The sequence below is a fragment of the Lissotriton helveticus genome, chromosome 2_1 (assembly GCF_964261635.1).
Source record: "Lissotriton helveticus chromosome 2_1, aLisHel1.1, whole genome shotgun sequence".
NCBI classification, from domain to species: Eukaryota; Metazoa; Chordata; class Amphibia; order Caudata; family Salamandridae; genus Lissotriton; species Lissotriton helveticus.
The window spans coordinates 1248887979-1248911359 of record NC_136059.1 but is presented as its reverse complement, the minus strand read 5'-3'; the positions used below and the strand labels follow the sequence as shown (position 1 = coordinate 1248911359).

General features: G+C 43.7%; 1 protein-coding gene across 1 annotated transcript in view; it reads right to left on the bottom strand.

Moving 5' to 3' along the window:
- LOC144818604 (broad substrate specificity ATP-binding cassette transporter ABCG2-like) overlaps nt 1–23381 on the bottom strand; it is a 413780-nt gene that overhangs the window by 93558 nt on the left and 296841 nt on the right. The window contains exon 12 of the mRNA XM_078676198.1: nt 4646–4770. Coding sequence (XP_078532324.1) covers nt 4646–4770 — 125 coding nt within the window. The remainder of the gene's footprint in view (nt 1–4645; nt 4771–23381) is intronic.

Sequence of the window (23381 nt, the reverse complement as noted above, 5' to 3'; positions counted from 1 at the left end):
TGTCCCCCCCTGCCCCCCCCCGCCAGCGTCTTGCGACCCTCACGGGTGAGTAGTGCACTTTACAAACTCCCTGATTGATAGATTGATTGAATGCAGTTTTAAACTGTCATGTCGACTAAGCATCAACATCACCTTGCCAAGCCTCAATCTCCCCTTTCATTACAAATTAGTCATTCCTAAGGTTGGCCTCAGGTGGTCCATGGGGCAGGGTGCTATGTAATTAAAAAGTCGGACATAAACGTTCAGGTTCTACATGTCCTGGTAGTGGCAAAAATCCCAAATTTGGTTTTCACTACTGTTAGGCTTGTAATAATAAACCCTCTTTAATGGGAATGTCAGATTTTTTATTACAATTTTGAAAATGGCACTTTTAGAAAGTTGGCATTTTCCTGCTCTTAGCCCATTTGGGCCTGTAGCCTGTCACATGACTAGGTGCAACTGGCAGTTAGACTTTTTTAATTCCTCCCAGACAGTCACACAATATAGGGATTAGGTGTGCCTAAATGGGCAGGAGGGGGGATGGAGCTGAGCTACAATTATACCGTCTGTTCTAGGGAATCCATGTTCAACTTTTGTTGAAAAAGTTTTGGAACTCAGTCTCCCCCAGTCTGTACCACCCAGTGGTGTGGACAACTGAAAATAAGAAAAAAGTGGTGAAAAAGGTTAGCAGTGCCTCACGGGAGTAACACCATGGGAGTGTGCCGATTGGTTGTCACTTGCACCCCCAGGTTCTCTTCATCAGCAACTGCCAACCCGTAACATAAAAGTGTAGAAATATAAGGAAAAGAAACAGCGTGCTCAGTGTGGTGTATCGTGATGTCAGCACTCAGGATACCTTATCCGCATGCCCGGTTGTACCAACCCTGTAAGGAGTAGCGGGATCTGAGCATGACTATCATTATATCAAGTCTAAAAATGAGCTAGACATGCACTAGCTATCCTATTTTATTATGTGCTGTGAGTCTGCTCACATTAAAACCATGACACACTGTTGCCTACTATCTAATATGTTATAGAGGGCCACTGTGTGGTACAGACCGGGGGAGACTTTTTAAACAAAAGTTAAACGTGGATTCCCTAGAACAGACGGTATAATTGTAGCCGCTGTTTACTCACACAAATTTGGGTGACCAAACTATGATGGAGGGATTTCCAAGTACCTTGTTCATTTAAAAGATCAGGTCTATATTGTGTTATAAAAAAAATAGGGCATCAAACACCAACTCTCCAGTTCACTATTAGACCTGCTGAAGGACTGCTTGCTGCTGTTACCTGCTGTGCACTCAGCCAGACTGCTGCTGTACCTGGAAGGACTGCTTTACTTCTTGCTGTCTGCCTTGAACTTTCAAAGGTGAGCCCTGCTGCTGAGCCCTGCATCTTCACCTGCACCCACGACTAACAGAAGGAACTCCAAGGAACTCCAAGGGCAAGTTTGCTGGCCTTCTGCTCAGAACCACAGGGACATAAAAGGCCCCCACCATCTTAAACCCACTCATGGAACCAGTCTGAGTGAGTGCTGAACCCCCAAGAGGTGTCTCACCAGTCCTGGACCCTTGGTTATGGTGCTAAAGGAGCCCAGGTCGTAAAAAACCAAAACTGAGGACTGACAAACTTTGGACCAAAAGTGCTCTGAGAACCAAGAGGAGGCTTGGACCAACCTGCTCGCCTATCCACCCAAAATGCATCGCCGGTCAGATTGACCTTGCAGCTTCTCCTGCTACATTCTTCTCTGCAGCAGCAAATCCTTTTTAGCGGTCCTTTGCCAAAGGGGTATAAGACCTTAGGAACTGTCTTCAGCTACAGCACTGTGCTTCGTCTGGCTGGAGATTTTAGACTTCCTTTTCGGCCACTAAGTTTGAATGTAGAAAATCTTCACCGCAGGTTCATCCCAAGGCCAGCCAATGACAACGCTCCCTCATCTGACACCTCCAGCAGCCTTGCCCCACTGAACTATGCCTTGTCACATTTGTCAGAATTTCTTCAAAGTTCAAAGGTAATCGCAGACTGGGCCCCATCCACTTCTTGAATCCAAACCGCGCTCCACTGCGGTCAGGGCCGGACTGGCCGTAGTGGGCACCGGGCATTTCCCCGGTGGGCCGTAAGGGTGGGGCCGGTTCTGTACCGGTGGGGGCCATTTTGGTTGCTGGAGGAAATTTTGCAGCAGTGCTGAAAAATCGGCCCCTTGTAACAAAAGCGCAGCAGCAGCAGTGTTCCAGCCCTGGCAATTACATATGATCTGTCTGCCCGGGGGCAGGTCAGAAGTAATTGCCTGGGCTGGCTATCGATCCCAGTCCGACCCTGATTGTGGCCAGCCATATAATTTCGACTTTGACCCGGTCTCACATGACTAGATATCCGCGATTAGCAATTTGGTCTTATAGGCACTAGATTTTTCCTAAAAACTTTAAAAATGCATAACTACGGTTCTACTGATTAGATTTCTGTTGTGTGGGTGTCAAAGATTTTATTAAGATCCACTCTATTTTTCTAAATTGGTTTGGGACTTTTCTTGTGTTGTGTGTTTCACTTTACTACTGCTTGTGTGCTGCATAAATACTTTATGCATGGCCTCTAAGTTAAGCATTTTGTGCCAAACTACCTAGGTTAAGCACGGGTTACTTTAGTGACTTTTTGTGGTTCAACCTACAATGTACTGTGAATGTTGCTTGACCAGGGCTTACACCCCAGTGAACCGACAACACAATTTCTCATAGTATGTATTGATGTTTTGCAACCGAAATGTGGTCGCAATAGACTAATATTTTACCAACATCTCATAGGAGGTAGTAACCTGTTCGCATACAGAAAATCCCTTTGTGAATGATCCAAAAACATTTTTTAGGAGCAGTTAGTGGTCTAGGGGATCAGTGCGTACTCTTAACAATTGGTTTTATAAACTTTTCTCTTTTTTAAAAACATACCTTTTTCCTCCAAGGAAAAGGGATTTAATTTTTTCAATTGGTTTATTTAAAAAGCAATCCCAGACATGGTGATCTTCTGATCTTAGCAGGCCACTATGCCTGATGGATGTCATTCACAGTGGGTCACATTTTGCAATCTACTTCATTAATATACATGAGTTAGCTGAATTGCGATCTACTATGAAAAGAACAGACCTATTATGTACATCGATCAGTTTGCAAAAACTGAATGGATTTGGTAAAAGTCTGTACTCAATTTGCGACCACTTTTACGGACTCCATTCTTAGTACATCTAGCCCTAAGAGCCATGCATCTTGACACAGGCCATTATATTCCACCAAATTAACCATGGATGTCCAAGAAACGTCCCATTTCTTTAATACTTTTGAGGCCACATAGAACTGTGTTGAGGCACATGGTGAACAGGTGACCTTGGGGCCATGTTGATGGTTGTGGTGGGGCTCCAGCTATTCCCATTGAAAAGAGAGTATATTTTTCGCCAATGCATCTTTGGAAAATGGGTAGAATCTCCTCTTCTCAATGCTTTAGACGTCATCACACCATTGCCTGTCCAAAGAGCTCAAGTATTCCACTCTGTCTCTTGGATGAGTAGAGATTACATTATAAGAAAGATAAAAGTTTGTTTTTATGGTAAAATATTCAAATAGCAAAAAAAGAGAAAACCCCATGTTTATTCCAGAATTGACTCATGTCATCTAACTGGCAACTTACGTTATTGCAAACTACAGTATTACACACCTGTAGTTCTTAAACTGTTGTCTGGGAACCACTGAGGGCCCACAACTGCTTAGAAAATTATATATTAACAGAATAATGAAGTGTATGTAAATAAAGAAGCACCATGTAAAAGTGAAGAATTTTAAATGTTCCTAAATAAGAAGAAATGTGAGGCTAAAATGTAAGTTGGGGTCCATAGATTGATTTGAAGGGATTAGTTCAAATGTAACAAACAGAATGAAGTATTGACAATCTGTTGTGCATAATACACTATGCATATTTACACCAAATATACCACACACCCCTTAAACTACGAAATATGGGCTTCAGACAGATGCCATGTGCAAAAGCTGTGTAGAAGACAATGTTAATTTTATACATCTGGCGTGGCAATGCGTCAAGATCAGAGCCTAATGGGAGGATATTACTGTAATACTGGGTTGCATGCTAGAAATCAAAAGAGAATGTTCAATAAGAGTGTACTTTATTGAGTGTCTCCTGATTCTGACAGTGATTCATTGGAGGTCCCCAGATTCCAGTAAATGATTAAGTGGGGTCAACAGAAGTCAAAAGGTTAAGAATCACTGTTTGACACATTACCAGATTCTCAGCTTTGCACTTTGAGGTTAAGAAATGTGTTGAATTTACCCAACTTTACTTGAAGGCTAAGTTTCCTGTTAAAGTATATTTTGTGTTAAGAATTCTCATAACAGAGAATTTGCCAGGCTTTTCTCTCAAAATACATATTTTTTATATTTTCTTATACATGTTTTTTAAATGTTATTTGAAAACCTTCACAAAGAGTGTGAAAGTTACGTTTCCAAACTTAACACACTCAAATTATCCAAACAGAACAAAAAAAGCTTTCTAAAAATTTAAGAAATCTCATATGCCAAATGTAAGCTCACTATATATACTTTTAGATGAACAAAGCAAGGGACGTTTTTGGTTTGTTTGTTTCTTCTATACACGAGGTCATACTTACCAATCATGAAATAAACAATGCAGGTGAAGATGATGCTTGGCACAGTTCTCATGGGTATTAAATCAGCAAGTACCTTGGCAACAAAGTATGCAGAGAGCCGATAATACCCGCTGATGTACTCGTGTCTAAATTCAAAACACAAAAATACAAATTTAAATTTTTGATTTGATAAAAACTTTGGCTTGAACTGCATGCACTTTGTGACATGTGAAGAAGAATGTGTTTATGCTGATGAAATCTATTACACAATAAAGATACAGCCTAGGTTTACAGCCAGTAAGGCCTTGGGCTTCAATAATTCCTTCCAAAAATATTTTTGCTAACTTAGGGACTCAACTGGGGTGTGGCAAAGTGGAAGGAATGTCTTAAACTAGCGGTCCTCCTGCCCCACCCAACCTGCAGTTCCCCAGTTCTATCTACAGTTGAGGAACCCATTTGTTAATGTCAGTGGAGCTTCTGCAGGTTTTCACCAAGGTAACCAGTGACCTGGTAGGACGTCTGCCACAGGGTTGCTGGGCTGCATGGAGTCATACCACCCTATGCATTGAAATTGCACAATAAATATCAACACAGGAACTGTTAACCTATGGCTGTCTCTTTTTATTTATTTGCATTTTTATACAGCTCAACTTTACCACACTCTAGGCGCTACCGCTCTTCACAAGAACACAAATGTTATGATAGCTATTTATTTACAATCAAACCAAACCATGATTTTAAACAAGTGCCATGAGAGAAACCCAACTAAAAAAACAGGATCAGGAATACACTGAAGAAAATGGTTATAATCTGAGAATCTAGGACAAGGTAGGGATACACAGGGGAAGGAAAATGGAGGAGAGAGCGTGGGCTGCTTGTGGGTGTAATGAGAAGAAATGGTAAGAGTTGACGAGAGGGGGAGTAGAGAATGGGGGCGGGAGATGTGAACAACAATACACGTATGTCTTCGAGCCTGGGAATTAATCATACGGACATACTTTTAGGTCATAAAGAGCGAATTCATTGCACTCCAGCTTAATGCATCGGCCTGTAGAGCTAAACGTCTTTGCAATCTAACGTTTTGGTTAAAACAATTTGTTGATTTAAGTTGCCTCCTTCCACCGATCGTGATGTGCGCATTATTTGGTCAAATTCATCGACCATAGATATTTCATTTCACTGAATGGTGCTGTGCACTGGTGTGCACGTATGCTCTGTAATCCCAAAAGAAATACAAGGAAACACGTACATGTGGACAGCTTCAATTGCCTGTGTATTGGCATAGGCACAGGGCAAATTTCACACCTCTGCCATATCCTAGTGGCACAGTAAGGAAAATAAGTGGTATATTAGGTGGCACTTTTATAGTCTTGGAATATGTTATTTCGGCTTCAGAGACTTTTACTTGTGTGCTGGACCAATCGTCGGAAATGTAACTTTACTGACATCCCCGTCATGAGGGACCCGATGGATGAATATCCCTTTTCTCAAGCCTCAAAAACACACTTATTTTAGTTGAAAAAGTCATAATTCACAGCCAACCGTCATTTAGAGTCAAAAGATTAAATGTTAAAATTTCATCCATGTTGACCATTTTGGGAACATTCGACAGGTCCGGAGTCATCGTTTTTCATCCGAAAATTGATTTTTTTGGACTGTACCAAAAATGATTTAAAATGTCAATTGGATCGTGCCTCATGTTGAATAACCCCTTTTTAAACCCTCACAGTGACCAAAATTGCAATTTTTACAGAGTTTTGCTTACTCAAAAGCTTCAATTTTGACCCGTTTCAGGCACAGAAATGACTTTAAACACACTTATTTTAGTTGAAAAAGTCATGAGTGAGGGTTTCTCAAGTGTGGGCCTCTTAAACGAGCACCAGTGGTGAGAAGCCCAGTACACAGTAGGAGTCTAACTGTTGCTCCTGTGAGGTGACCCTTCAACACCACAGTAGTTGGACCTTTAGCCACTTGTAGACTTGTTGTGTATATCTGACTGCTTTTATTTTTGAGTCTAACATCTGGTGAGACCTAGAAAAAGAAGCAGGTAAGAGGACTTGGTTTCCCATCACCCATCGGCACAAGAAGCGACATCATTGTATTTACCATCATCCATCTGCACAGGAATGAACATCACCACCAGATTTCTACTTACTTCAGTTAACACCTCAAGGAGTTCCACCATCCAGGTATTCCCAGCAAAGGGTGAACACAGATGTCGGCTTTGCCTGTTTGGGGCCTTTAGGGGCACGAACGGCCTTAGGCCAGAAACCCTGTTCCACTGAAACCTACATAGGCTCACCAGGAAACCCATACTGCCAATCCCCACAATAACACTTACACCAAGATGACAGACACTCACAGTATTCTCAGAGCACATAGACACAACCACTCATATCACACAATCTACCACACACACTCAAACCTCTGAACACAAATTTCAACTAATGCGCATTACCACTCTGCAGTACTCCATGCACCAGACAACACAGACCTTATTATTTGGTACAAGCTTCACACCCTCTTCATTACAGAATCAATGGATCCTCCCCACACCCCTAGACATATCAGACATCCTTCTTTCCACAGGATACTTCATCCATTACGTGGACTGCGCAGATAACAAGGGAGCAGGCCTCCCTGTCATCCATAGGACCTCTTTTTTACAAATCGACACGGCCAAAGAGGAGATAAAGGTGCTTATCTATGATCAATTAATACAACCTCTGGCAGATCGTCCTGCCTGTTCATCAACCGTCTTCTCTCTAGAATTCTCTTAGAATCCCATTACATCACTACAGAATCCCAACAGTGACAAACAGTATGAAAACACTACAACTTATGTCCTTTACCAGAAATAAAAACATATCAACATTACAGAAATAGTCAAACAAAAGTGACTTTACATATTAACAAGCATTTGCAATGCAATTGGTCTCGCCTTTGGGACCTTATATGTATTTAGCTATGCAGCACATTAGCCTGGGTGCTGAAACATATACTGTTCTTTAACATGGAGGGAAAGTAAGCACCAAACTGCGTGCCACTCCAGGTATGGGAACACGTGGAGAGAAATATTACCTTTCAGCGGCAAATGGTATAGTCAAAAGCTGTGTTTTTAATATAAAATCAGGGCCTTCGTGGTCACATCACTATAAATACAAGATTTGAAAAAAATATTATTGTCTACAGGTGCTCGTGGAAGACAATTTCTACGGACTGGAATCTAGAGGATGCTATAGTGATTCTGGTATTTTACTGACCTCTGCTGCCGTTTTCTATCAAGAAAGTTAAACAGAGGCAGTTGCCAGAATAAAAAAAAGAAAAAAAAAAAAGAAAGGCCCTAATCAGAAAGCAATGCTGGTATTTTACTGACCTCTACTGGTTGTTTTCTATCAAGACAGTTAAATAGAGGCAGTTGAACAGAAAAAACAAAAGTCCCTCATCGGAACAGACAAATCCTAGGGCTGATCTCCAGAGCACACAAAGTATATACACACAGGGCTTTAAGTGAGCCGGGTCTCAAGAGGTCTGAGCACCGGCAGTTTTTTAAAGGGGGCCTCGAAATGGGTCTCTATCGAGCTCTGTTTTGAGCCCTGGCACAGGCGGTCCGTTTTTTTCCGGACTGCAGTGACAGCAGTTTGCTGTCACTGCAGTCCTGAAAAAAGTGCCAGGGCGCAAAACAGCCCGATAGAGACCCGTTTCGAGACAGCAGGCACATCGATGTGCGCTGCTCACACTGCTCACTTCTCAGTAGTGGAGAAGTTACGGCATGACATCATGCCAGGTGAGCGTTGTAGAAGAAGGGAAATCCTTAAAGAGTCATTTTCTTTCTGGATTTCCCTTCTCTTTCTGAAACACAAGAGCAGCATAATTGTCGCGGTGTCACCAGGGCTTTAATTGGAAGCTCTTTCAATATTTTATGTAACAAGCTATAGTTGCAGCTTCTTTATCTTATGCAACTAATAACCATTGACAAAGCCAATAGTCCTTACTTGTTGTAGGTATGATGTTACTTGTTGTATCACATATCTGGATGCAATGACAGAAACAGCAAAATACAAGTCGGGCGGCACACTATGCTAAACACAGATTTTTATCGTAAGTGTTTTAAAGCCACGCCCTTAATTACATCGGCCACGCCCCTTCGAGAGACCCCCCCAGTTTTTTCATCCCACTTAAAGCCCTGCATACAAATATAAGTATATACTAAAGTATATACAAGAGGTCTTGAATGCTGGACCTAAATATGGATTAGCAACATTCATCTTTACAACATCATATGGGAAACAAACTGCATTATATTTTTATTTTTTTTATTTTTAACTCATTTAAAAATACAATGTGTCAGTACTAATGTACAAGTTCTTACTGACTTACTGGTGCAATACACATTTTTAATGTCAACTTGCCTTTCACTCACCATGTGGTTCTAAGAAACTTTAGAAGTCTCTTTGCACCTCCGCGCATCACATTCTAAATCACTGCATACCAACACTTTTCTCATATTCCACAACCTTCCACCTGGAAGACATACGTTACCTCTTGCCCGGCACACCCTCATGGGATGTGACCATTTTGAAATGCCTTTTCTCTAGGTATCAAGTCTGACTCAAACCCAATCACCTCCTTACACAACCTACAATTTTATATTGCGTCTTTGTGCATAGCATGCTTGATAATCTTTAACTTTTTCTCTCACATCGCATTTGTCAAATTTAGGATGTGTTGTCCTCTCCATCCAAGATGGGACAACCGTCGTGCACTGCACCCAACATTTTTGAAGAAAAAAAAATAGTCTCACCCCACAACATTTTGCACCACTCTCCTTCTATTTAGGCCAGCACCCACGGCCAGTTGAACACTCTCTCCTCCTACCCTCTTGAAGCTCTCCATTAAACCATTTTAACTGGGATGATAATCTGCAGTTCTATGATGTTTGATGCCCTCTTTTTTGAGGAAAGCTGTGAATTCCCTTGACAAAAGCTGCGGACCATTGTCTGTTTCAACACTTTTTTGCACACCAAAAGACTTGAAAGGCCTTCCCTACTCTCAAAAAAGCTAACTGCGGCCATTTGGAAAAGTAATCAATCATAACAATTCCATGTTCACTATCTTCAACCAAACAACCATAAGGGCCACTGACATCATGGCTACTTTTTCCCAAGGCCTCTGGGGAAACTCTACAGGTTCAATGGGTGTCTCCATAGATTCGTGGAACTTGTCACTACAAGTGCATGCCACACAATTCCTTACATCTCTCTCTACATCAGTACCCATGCCTGGCCACTATTAATCTACATACCCGCTTCTTTTCGTGGCTGAAATGCCACTATGCCCTTCATGCAATAAACATAACAATCATACACACAAACTCATAGGCACCACCAACCTCAAATGTAGGCTTACAATCCCATTCATGGCATATAATTCTTCCCATTTATTTTGGAAATCTCCCAAACTCTCATCCATATTGGCTTTAGCTTTGGCATTCACTGCTAAACTGTTTATTAATGTTTGTAACATTTGATATTTGAAATCCGCCCTTTTCCATTAATCTTCCATGATCGCCCTTCTACAAATCTACCCTATATCAGCTACCAACCATCATCTGCTTCATAATCGCTCACAGCAAGAGGAAGCTGTGAAAGACAATCTGTAGTGATATGTTTGACACCTGGAACATTCTTGATGGAGAAATTGAAATTCTGCAAGTGATCGAGCCAATTGGCAATTCATGGAGTTGCTCTGCCTGCATCTTTTGCGGAAAACAAATCAATTAACAGTTTGATCGATAAAATTTTCCAGTGAACAAAGGTTTTGAAATGATGAACACTCCACCAACATGCTAACGCCTTCTTCAATGCTACACCAAGTCTATACTCATGGGCATCAGCAACAATGATAATCTTATCTTTCGAGATCGAAAGGTTTCAAAGTAACTGTTTTACTGATTTTCTCTTAACTGTTCATGCAACACTACAGGCATGGTACGAGCCTTGTGTACCTTTGGCATCGCTCCCTTTTTCAACACAATGTGATGCTCAAATTGATAGAACAGACCAACTTTTCAGCAAACAGCCTGGAAAATTATGAACACCACTTGCTGACCACTTCATCTTCCATAAGCAGTACCTGGTCTGAGTGATCTGGGTCAGGCACATTCCCAACTCTTGTTGCTCTTTGCATACCAACAACATTCTCCCACTTTCAACTACGTACACCTTCCCCACAGCTGTTATGCCTCGATATTCCAAATTAGTCTTGAAATACCCCACTGCTTGTAATTTTTCCCTGCAGTTTCCCATCGGTTCCACATTTATGAGAACCAATACAAAGTCCCCCAAACATTTCCACGTCACACTGTCCACAAAGGTAAACGGTGAACATGAATCTGCCCTCCTGTTTACTTTCATCACACACCTCAGAGCAAGATACATGTTTTTCCCACCATCCATGTTGCCTATGTGCATGTTTACAACACAAACTACTATTTCTTCCACATCGTTGTTGGATTCGGAATCATATGTCTCCTCTTTTTGGCTTCCCAGCACATTCCCACTTCGTTTTTCACTGCCCCCAGCCTCCATCCTGTATACCCATGAAATATGACCTAAACATAAAACACACAGACTTTGTAGATGGGCATGCATTTGATTCCATCAAGTGACTCACACTGCTGCCTCAGTAACAATTTTTCTTTCTTACATCTACCTGTGCTCCCGGTGCTACGTTCTTCGTACTAAACATGAACTTGTTAGTGACCACACAAGTCTCATTACGCTCCTCCTTCCATCCCACTACTCCTTTTCAATTCCTTTGCATAATGAAATGTATTTTCCATGTGTCGTGCTATGCTAATTAGCTTTTCTAAAGATGGATCTTTTAATCCCAATAATTGCTCCTGTATATTTACGTTACTCATTCTCTTGATCACTTGATCCCTTTTAATTCCTTCTTGCAGATACTTAAACTTACACATAATGGCCAGTGTTCTCAACACCACTACATATTGTCTATTGTCTATTTTGGTAATTGAGCAGGTTAAAAGAACTTGTGTCCCTCCATCACCACACTTCACAAACTTTTCTTCTAACGCTTTCATTGCATGTAAGTATTCATCTGCTAATGGTTCATCAGCGTCTGATCCTGCTTCACCCTCCTCTTCCCCTCACCTCACTGTGCATGCCACACGGTGCAGGGATTTGTGGAGGGGCACCCCCAGTCCACAATGCGGAGGGCCAAGGAGGTACTGGGGTCACTTTCCAACAGCCTTTCCATGTCAGAAAGGCAGATGTGGAATGGCGGTCGGAAACTGGCTCATAATCCTGACAGTGGAGGCACTGTCATTAAGGGATTATGAGGAGTTTTTAATGCCCCAATGGGCTCCTTGAGCCTGTCGGGAAGTGTCGGACAGTTCCTCTGCCTGCTGCCTCCAACCACACGCACTGTAATGCATTGGTGGGACTGCAGCAGCATACCGCGGTCAGACTGCAACAAGCCATCAGTTGCGGTCAGACAGCCATCGAAATCGGGCCCTATATAGCTTCTCCACTCTTTAAATTGTAAAGAAAGAACACACTGCATAAATACATTATTTACACACTCTATACATCTTCTGCTCCCGCTAGAGAACACCTGTATTATATTGATTGTTCCTACAGATAACACAATATATCTTCTCCACTGTTTAAATTGTAAGGAAGAACACATTAGATATGTAGCAGGATACATCACATAAATATATCCACTCCTTAACTTGTAAAGAAGAAACACATTAGATAAATTATTCATACGAATCACACCTTACAGGAGCTGAAAACCAACAGTCTCCCTACTGCATACCTCGCAGGACACCACTACTGCATACCTTGATGGAAAATGAACTAATGCACTCCCACTACTGCATACGTTGCATGAACAAAGGACATTATGCTGTACCACTACTGCACACAAGGGGAGCTCTCCCACTACTCCACATATTGCAGGAAAAGGAACTAACGCACTCCCACTACTGCATACCCTGCAGGACACCACTACTGCAACCTTGCAGGAGAAAGGAACTAATGCACTCCCACTGCTGCACACACTGCAGGACAAAGGAACAAAAGCACTCCCAATACTGCATACCTTGCAGGACAAGAAGTTATGCCACCCCACTAATGCAAATTATAGGTATCTTCCAACCATGGATATTCCACTAACAGGAAGTCTTCGCTCTGGGTGTCTTCCAACCCAACCCATTCCCACACACAGGGAATTATGCAATGGGTATATTCCAACACACATTCCACACAAAGTCTCAAATTAAGGTCTAACCCAAACACTCACCCACATATAAAGACATTTAACTGTGCCACGCAAAATTGTAATACGCACTCCTTACTGCAAAAGACACATGCAAACACTCACCGACCAATTGCTCACATGGATCACACACTACTGTAAACAACAGCCCATTAGGCAAGGTCAACAAAAAAAAACAATAAAACTATCATGGCAACAAGCATAGGCAGAGGTATAGCTTAAGAAGGATACACAGTGTGTTACATGACAGTAGCTACCAATAACAGTCAAGTGTTGGATGAGCGACCTCTCACCCAAGCTTCTTACAAAATACCCACACTCTGAAAAGGCATCGAAACATTTCCAACATGGCTGCCCGGAGCTTCAGCTCCGTGGAAACCCCGTGCACAACATCCTAATGCGGGCCTCCAAGCCCCACTAAATTATCTGTAAGGGCCAAATGCCAAAATCGGACGATCTGGAGCGTCTGCCGCTTGGGCCGCCGATACTTCCAGCGGCTGCTCTGCCGTGATATCGGCAATATCCACACCTGGCGACACCTCAAGATGGCGCCCAAGGTGAAACGGAGGTAGAAGTGGGGGGGTGGGGGGGGCCAGCGGTGAAACGGACCCACATTATGAGGTAACAATACGGGGGCCTGCTGCCCTTTCATCTTCCGCGGGCGCCCGCAGCTGGTGCAGCCCATGATCGCTGGATCTGCAGCCTCCATCCGCCTGTGTGGCCTACCGCAGTGTGTGGATCATGGGGGCCCGTGGCCACAGCGGACGGGCGGGACAGGTTATACGACCGGGAGAGGATTTTAATTACTGCGCTCACCTCCTACATATGACGAAGCCGCTAACGCCCCCCTGGGAGAGCAAAGATAGACATCAGATTTTTGTCAAGCATGAAAGCTGGGTGGAGACCTGGGGATTTGTTTTAACACCCCTCCAGCTAATGACACGGGTGAACTGTGGTGCCCAGTACAGGAGCGTGGGAGCCTTTAGACCAGGGATCATGTGTGTGCAGCAGTGGTGAAAGGAGGTGCAAATACTGAAGATACTCCTAATTTTGACTGTCTGGCTACTTTTCCCCTCTTGTTCTTCCTCCGTTGTGTCAGCTCCCTGGTTTTCTTTGGACCTGGCCCTCGTAACTTTTGGAATGGAACTCGTGTGCGCCCCGCCATTTTGGGACCCTCTCCTGTTATCACTCTTGCCCTGGGTGCATATTGCCATGTTGAGATGGTTTCCATCGATGCCCATGACCCGGGTCCGCCATTTTGTTGATTCTTGTCCTTTCCTTTGGTCCCTTGGATTCCATCATGCTGACCTTCAGACATTTCTCTTACGCTGGACTGCCTTATCTCTTTTTCCCCCTCATGTCCCCCTCTCTCCTCTCACCAATCTCAGCCTCTAACTCTTCTCCCCCACATACAGCTCTCTACCACTTTTTATTTTAATAGCATTTTTTTTTTTTTTTTTTTCTCTCTTTTCACTCTGTAAATATGTGATATATACTTGCCCAAGCCGAATCGCTGGTAAAATGGAATCCTGAGAAAATCTACTATTTGTATATATATATGTTTATAGAGATAGCTCTAACCACAAGTATATGTAGTAGAACTTTGTACTCACTACCATTCCTATGTGATTCTTAGAGTTTATCCATTTGTATCTCTTCCTTGAGTGACTTTACAACTTGTTCATTGGCAATTTGTTCTATTTGTATCTCTTTCCGGTGTGACTGTACAACTTGTACCTTTGCACATTTTTTTCCTGTTTCTATCTTTTATATAACTCATGTAATCCTAAATCCTTATGTATCGCAGCTGGTTCTTTTGTAAAGCGCTCTGACACCTTCGGGTAACGTTCGCGCTATAGAAAATCGCATTAAATAAAATAAATAAATAAATAAAAGCATTGTGGAAAGTCCCAAATAATGTATTTGTTGTACACAGTCCTTTTTAGGTCTCGCCTGGCGATGCGGCGCGAAAGCGCTGTCGCCAGCGAGATCTTTTGTTACTGACTTGCTTCCCAAGTGGTACAGACCGGTGCACGAGCCGATTGGGGTCTGTGGACGTGCTTCTGAGACGCGCTTACATATAAACGCACACACAGCCCCCCGCTTTCGCTTTCCCTTGGTGCGCGTTAATTTAGGCTCGCATGCAGTAAGGGTGCACACACACACAGCCTGCTTTCGCTTCGCGTTACGTAGGCCACACACACGCATGCACACGCGCACACACAGACACACACGCACAGACACACACACACACGCGCACACGCACACACAAATACACGCACACACACACACACACGCCGCCGCCCCCCCGAACAACTAAGCCCCACTCACTGCATCAGCGGCCTCAGCCGCCACTCCTGACTTCTGCAGCCACCGCGGGGCTCTCCCTCAGGCATGGGAGCCCCACGTCACCACTGCTCCTTTGGGCCAGCCACTCTGTGGGCACGGGCTTCCCGCAGAAGACGGAAGTCCCGCCCCACGACAGGCATGACGCTCCCGAACTTCCAGTTTCGGGATGTGCACGCTCACGGCTTGTTTATTTAGCGATCGTCTCACGGCTTGTTTATTTAGCGATCGTTCATAGATTGGTACATTTAAAAAAAATGGTACCTGCATCATTTCTTAGTGTAGCTTAAATGTCACTAAGCCGTATGTGCACACCTAAAAATAACACGGGCAGGTCATTGGGTGATGTTTTTGGTCCAGTGCTGGACAGCATCAGCAACAAAAAAACTATGCTTTTTGGGAGCGCTGGACAGCATCAGAGACATCACAGGCAAAGTCAGTAAGTGCATAAGGCAAGAGCATGCTTAAATTATTTATATTTAGTGTCAGCGTGTATTGTCGTGGCTTTATTACTACAGTTACCCTTTGCTAACAACCTTGTGTCGGCCTTACGTATTTCTGTTTCAAAGAATTTCAATAGTGCCAACTGATTCCTAAAACCTTGCCCACCCTCTGGTACCTCTGGGAGAGCCAAGTGTTTAGGCCAGCCTGCCCTAACTTTAGTGACTCAGAGAGTTCTTTGAAGAGGCCTTCTATCCCATAAAGCCCTAGTTTTACCATGATCCCGACCCTCTTTCGCACATCTCCCATTTTTTTAAATTGCATTTTCTTAATTCCCCTTAAAGCCCTGGCTTTACCATGGTCCCGCCCCTCTTTTGCCTGCGTTCACTGCAGAGAGCGCAGACCCGCAGGAATCTGTCAACGCTGAAACGCGTTACTTGCAGAATAAAATGAGGATTTTCAGACCCTGCTAGTGCTACATATTCTTTCTTGGATTGTATGTGTAGCGTGGGGCCGCCCCCGTGTAATGACCGCACATGTCACTGAGTTCGGTAGAGCATTTTGATGGACTTTGGAGAAAGATATATATTTTTCTTCCCCCTCGGTGCGCTTCCCCTGTTAGGTTGCACGTTGTTGCTTACTTTTACAGTGCCTATTCCACTCCTTACTCTTTCTACTTGAGTGTCGGATATTTCCCATTAGGATTGTTTGCATTGTCATTTCATCAACAGAATTCCTTTGTGCCTTTACCTCTATTAAACTTACAAATATTAATCTTCCTGTTCTACGCAAGTAGTCTTTTTAATATCCAGTTTCTTTGAATTCATTTTGCTTTCATTATATGTTCACCACACTCGCTACTCCTTTGAAGCTACTCCTCCTACACTAACGCAACGTAAACGCAAGTCCATCCACACTCCAGTCTCCAATATTTAGTGACCCTTTGATGTGCAGGCATGAAGATAAAGTTTGCACACAGGTGCAAAGCCTCCTCCAGATCTCGGTTCTTCTCCATGATGATGGGCACCGCTGATTCTGCAGTGTTACACTTTGCTTCTTTAGCGTCCCAGGCATCCCACAGAAATGCTGCGGAAGTCCATGGCTCTGCCAAAATGTTTGGATTTTGCAAGTCAGGCCTTTTATTCGGATCCAGTTGTCATCTTGGGCTCGTCTGTTGGCAAAATTAAGTACAAAGCGTTCAACATTGATGCCGGAGATACCATCTAGTTGTTGAATTGCACAGCATCAAACTGGTATAGGGCTTAATCCCAGCTTCCCTGCTTGATGAAATTGTGTGATCCTAGTCAAATACTTTATTTCGCAGAGTGGAGGTGGGCGAGCAAACAAATTAACAGGGTCAGCCGACCCAAGGGTCCAGCTTGGCTCTATTAGTCAGTGCACACTGACTACTGAAAATGTTTGCAATGTAAATGACACAGCAAACAACATGCAAAATATGATGAGATCGCTTCAAAAGTAGAAAAAATGGTATTCCTTTAACATGTGGATTGTTTTACTTTAATACGGAACTTTTAGCATTTTCCTTTTACTAAGTGCATGACAAAGATACTGAATTGTAGCAGAATGAGCCCTTGCAGCTGCCCCAATGGTACCTTGTAGGAACGCTCTTAGTATTTTGCTGGGTACCAAGTCTGCACTGTGTGTGCAGGAGAACAACAGTTAGACTCACAGCCACTGCAGCAGCAGAGATATGCATTTATGGTTCAGACTAAATAGCGTAACCGGTTGTGCAATTTTCATTGTCAGTAATATTTTCTACAGCTGAGCACCATAACTGTCTGTAGAAAAAATGGGAGGCTCCTACTGAACCACACACAACCAAACACACAACCACACACTCAACCACAACCACACACATACAACCACACACACAACCACAACCACACACAACCACAACCACACACACGACCACACAACCACACACACAACCACACACAACCACACACACAACCACACATACAACCACAACCACACACAACCACACAGTCAGTGCACACTTTCACCAGGCACAGACACCACCAGTCGTCAGTGCACGCTTTCACCAGGCACAGACACCACCAGTCGTCAGTGCACGCTTTCACCTGGCGCACACACACACCACCAGCCATTAGTACACGCTTCCACCAGGCACACACACCACCAGCCATCAGTGCACGCTTCCACCAGGTACACACACCACCAGCCATCAGTGCACGCTTCCACCAGGTACACACACACCACCAGCCGTCAGTGCACGCTTCCACCAGGTACTCACACCACCAGTGCACAATTTCTACAGGCACACACACCACCAGCCATCAGTGCACACATCAATTGTTAACGCATCCACAATTAACTATTGTAGCAATCGCAGTATGGCGCACTTTACTTTTAAACATATTCATCTAAAGCACAGCATGCCACCATTGATACAAAAATAAATACACATTTTTTTGGCCTACAATTTATAGACTTTTGTTGCAATTAGTGTTGCAATATTTAGCAATGCCAATAGCTAAAACTTAATTAATGCGAGACCTATTGCATTGCAAATGCTTGTTTGTTTTGTAGGTGTACCGGTCACCGAGGAATGCCCCAAACATTTGATGACAGGCTGGAACAGAGATTATCAAAATGACGATGTTAAGCCATTTCCCAATCCAAAATGGCGGCTCAACGTGATGACGTACGGCAATGCAGCAATCAACCAGTCATTTCACAACCTCCATGACCTCAGACGGTTGCACGTGTAACATTTCTCCCTGCTCATAAACTCGAGCACAAGTAAGAGGCAGCACCATATGGCGGTGTACTGTGAAGAGCACGTGTGGCACCCTAACGGTTGAGGATTTGCGGGCGGCCACAGTCTTGCAGCAAATTCAAATGCAGAAGCGGCCGCATCATGCACACACACTCCGCCGCATCAGTAACTTTACCGGTAACCATGCGTGGACCACACCTCAAAGGCACGTTAAAAACAAGCATGTTGAGGCTTACCAGGACATATTTAATATTAAAAAATCCACAAAAATCATCAAAGTACCTCTATGTCGCAGGATAAATATCATACACCTTAATTTCCAGGCCAGTTAAAACACAACGCTGTTGGTTCCCCTACTGTAAGCACTGCCCTTGGTTACAAAGTAGACGGACCCCAGCCCCGGCCAGTTCCTTTACTAAACAATGCCAATTTCTTTACATAAGCGCTAGGGTGTCATTTGAAATAAATGTTGGCGGTTTCTTTAAACTTCCTCACAGTCGTGCCCTTCAAGCTGACTCCACATTAACGCTGCGGCTTAAAATCCGCAAATTACTCTCCTTGTCATGCTACGAATCCTAACAACAGCACTGATCCGGCAAGACCCAACACTGGCCCCATCGGTCTCATTACGCGATCAGTTCTTGTTCTTGCCAAAAGTATTCACTTGCTGTTGCTGTGTCAAAACAGGTCACAGCACCTAAAGGCGTTCACGGCTCGAGTTTTTCACAACTTGCTGTACTATTTATATAACAACGCTGCTGGTTTATTGCAAGTGCACTTCCAATAAAATAAATGCTGTCAGTACACTTCAAATGACTCTTGTAATTGCAGTTAACAACACAATCATAGACTTCCAAATGACTGTAGGCTGTCTGACTTCAAGCCACACACACCCATAACTTAAATTTTGTAGGCTACCTGTTGTAATGAACACTGGTGGGCCATCCAAGGCATTACTCAGGCTTCACTAGTTAGCATCTCTTAAGTTCTTGTGCAGTTTCTTAGCTTCTCACACATGGTTCTTTTTTCTCAATCTTTGCCACTGTTTTAAATGAAGTAAGGCCTCTGTAGGTAGCCAGTAGTGTAGATTATAAGACCAGGTTTCAGTCTCAGTTACATCAGCTCCAAGTAACTGGAAAGATGGTAAGTATGCCCCACTGGAAGCAGCATCCTGCTACTCAGCCCCACTTATTCCAACTGACCACTCATACAAACCATGCACTCATGAGCATTCTATTACATCACATCCACACTGGCTGAGCAGCAGGGAACGAAGGGCCAGACGTATGACGCGCAAAATTGTGCCTCGCAAATTGCAAGTTTTTTGCGACTCACAATTTGTGCGGCTCAATATGCCATGTACAACAGTGTGGAACACCCTGTTTGCGAATCCCATTGGAGTTGCAAATTGCAAGGCTCATTAATATTAACGAGCCTCTCGCAATTTGCGAGCCCATTGGGAATGACAGGCCTTCCCAGGTATGGTGGCCTGCCGGGCTCAGCAGACCACTATGTCTGGGATTGCTTTTATATAAAGCAGTTATTTTTTTTATGCTTTTAAAAAAAAAAAAAAATTGATGTTTTCGTTTCATTTTTCAAGGGCAGGTAGTGGGCCCTGAGACCACTGCCTGCCCTTAAAAAAACATTTTCAGAAACAGTCACAAAGTGCAAGGGGTCCCCTCTTGAAGAGGGTGGTAATTTGTGAGTGTTTTGTGACCGCAATTGCGGTCACAAAACATTCATACATTAGATTGCAAACGCTATTAGGAAGGGAACGCCCATTCCTAATAGCGACTCGCAATTCCTAAATAGCGAGTTGCAAATAAATTGCGACTCGCTGTTTAGAAATTGTACATAGCACAGGGACATTTTGCATGCGCAAACGGGTCGCAAACCCGTTTGCACATGCAATTTAGGGTCGTACATTTGGCCCAAAGAGGTCACAGGATACAAATATCTGGGTATTTATAGTACACAGTGTTGTTGCTTCTGGGTAATTATATTTAGGATCGAGTTTCTATAGGAAATGCCTTTTTTATAATAACTTTGCCACTGTTTGACGAATCTCCATGAAACATTTGAAAAAAGTAAAACTTTTTTGCTAGTATGCGCAATGAGAGTTTCAGGGTGATCTATCAAGTGGGGGCCAAGAAAACAGTGAGGTCCCAAAATACGTTTTCAGAATTAATTTTTCCATTTGAACTTTAGACACATCAGCAACCCAAACCACTAAACGGATTGACACAATATTTGACAGAAACCTGGATCTTTCTCCAGAGAGAGTACTTTTTGTGATTTGATGTAAATTCGTTCAGTAGTTTTTGAGCAATTAGTGTCAAAAACTTTGTATATTTCACAGCGTTGAGAATCCACAGAGCCAACAAATCTCCTGCTTATTTCTGATTGGCTGCCAACACATCATTCAGGAAATGATAGCAGCAATCTTTAAACTCAGGACTCTGTCCTGAGTCCTGCAAAAATATAAAGAAGATTTGCATATGGCTGGGTCCAACCTGGGTTAGCTGGGTGGGCAAAAGAACAATGGATTTAACCCAGATCTCCTGACTAAAGGTGATTGTTTGTTTTGTTCAGCATTCTGTTCATCATTTGTTTGCACAGGATTTTTCACCCCCAGTGGGATGGGTATGCCCAGAAGAGGGTCCCTTGCTCACTATGCTGTAGTAATTTGGCAGCGATTAGGTTAGCATTAGCAGAAGCCATCCCGTATTTAGAGACTATCTTGTCCGTTTTGTGGAATCCATTTTGTATTTCTGTCAACCATTTTGTTTGCCATGAGCTACCATGTGCTCGCCATGTGCTCTGTCCAACCTTTCTGTTAACTGCTCTTGAAATCTGTCTAGAGACTAGATATATTTAGCATCTTCCACCTAAGCACATGCTCAGTTGAGCTTGCAGCTGTCTTTTCAGCTGCCACTAGAATGTAACTGTCAAGATGTTTTTGCCAAAAACAGTCACTGTTAGCCCCTCCCACTTGTTGACTGTGCATTTTCTGTATGACCCTATATGTACCTAAAACCAGCATTTTGTACTTGTACCGCCTTCATTTGAGCCCCTGTGTGGGTATAAAAGGACCAAGCTCCTTCCATTCAGTGTGCTACTTCATACATTACCGAAGGGTGCTGTGTGAATGTAGTTCCACCTCATGAGGTTTAATAAATCTTGTATTTTCTATTCCAGTTTCTGTGCCAACTTCTATTCTATGGTCTGAGGACTCTGTGCAGAGAAGGGAGAACCCCTAGCACTGGTAGGCCTTGCTGAGGCCTATCACCACAATGCCACTGGATTCAAGCTAGCCTAGCTGATGAAGGGTGATACCCCGAAACCAGTCTCCAGATGCTTGTTTCCGGTCCAGGGAAGACCTGGCTTGGCAGTTAAGGCTAGACTGTTCCCATGAAGAGCAAGGTCAAGACTGATCAGCATATGGCTGGGTCCAAACTGGGATGCCAGGGTGGGCAAAAGACAATGGATATATCTCTTAACTGGGGGTGAATGTCTGATTTGTTCAGCATTCCATCCATCATTTGTTTGTGCAGCATTGTTCTTTACCAGCAGCGGTTTCTGCATGAGGGTGGGGAAGAATCACCCGCCCCCCGTCCGCTGCAGCTGCGCTAAACATGAAAAATAAAATTGCAATGAAAATATTTAATTGGCATTTTATATTTTACGTGGCGCGCCACAGCTGCCAGCCTGCCCCAAACCGGGAGAAATGGGGGCCGATTGGCAGCATAGAGGACTGGAGGAGCTATAGGTATTCTCCAAAGTACACATGGCAGTTTGACTGGCTCTCTTGTGCTGGCGAAAGTGACATTTGCAATTTGTAGCTCTACACCCAGCTGTGGACACCAAACACAGGCATCCAGGGCCTGAAGGAGCGTCCAGCCAGTCCTGGCGCTTCTATCATGCTGGTTACCGGGGTGAGAGTAGCGCCAAGATTGGTTAATGGAACTGGCTGGAGCAGGAGCACTCAGAGTCGAGGAACCTGATTGAGGAGGACTTCGGACATGCAGCAAGCAAGGTAAATGACAATTAATTTTTTTATACGTAGCCACTCACCTTGCCTGCATGCATGTACCTACCCATCACCCATTTGCCCACCCCACAAATATATATACCTACCAACGCCCCTGTTGTTTACGCAAGTCATATTCTTTCTTTGGTGATCAATCGGATGTGTATGTGTTCAGCCGCAATTGAGCTGTGCTAAGGGTACATATATTGTTTATAAGCATTCTTTCTTTCTACTTAAATTTGTATTTCTTCCATACAGACCATTTTCTGGTCAATGGGAGACTAACTGTCTCCTCTTCATATTATAATAATAATAATAATACCAGCATTTGTAAAGGGCGCATCTACCTCAGGCGAGGTGTCTCAGCGCTGGGGGCCATCAGGAAGATCAAGTGAGCTACTGCCCAGTCACAAGGTGCTGGGCTAACCTGTTGCCAGGCGCCGGGGATAGAACTGTGAGCCCCCTTGTTCTGGAGTCAGCCGCCCAGGCCACTGCACCCCACCTCTTCCCTATTATGCAGGGGATCATCATCATTTTGTGTTATTCCACTATTTATAAACAAAGGAGGCCTGGCACCTTCTAGGAATAGGGCAGAGGCTACAGCACCTTGACTCACCTTTATTTCGTGCATTATCACCTTCCATTGCCTACTGTCACTAACACTGCACCTCTGCTCTGGTCTCCTTTCACCACGGCTCTTGCTTGTAGGTGGCGGCATTCCTCACTCTCATAGCCCGTTCCTCAGAGCACACAAACAGCTGTTGCAGAAGGAACTCACTGTCTTCACTTTAATGTGGGGCCAACCTAGAGCACTCAACATTCCTGCAGCAACATAAATTAAGTCCACCAAAGACTGTCAGAGTGAATGGCAC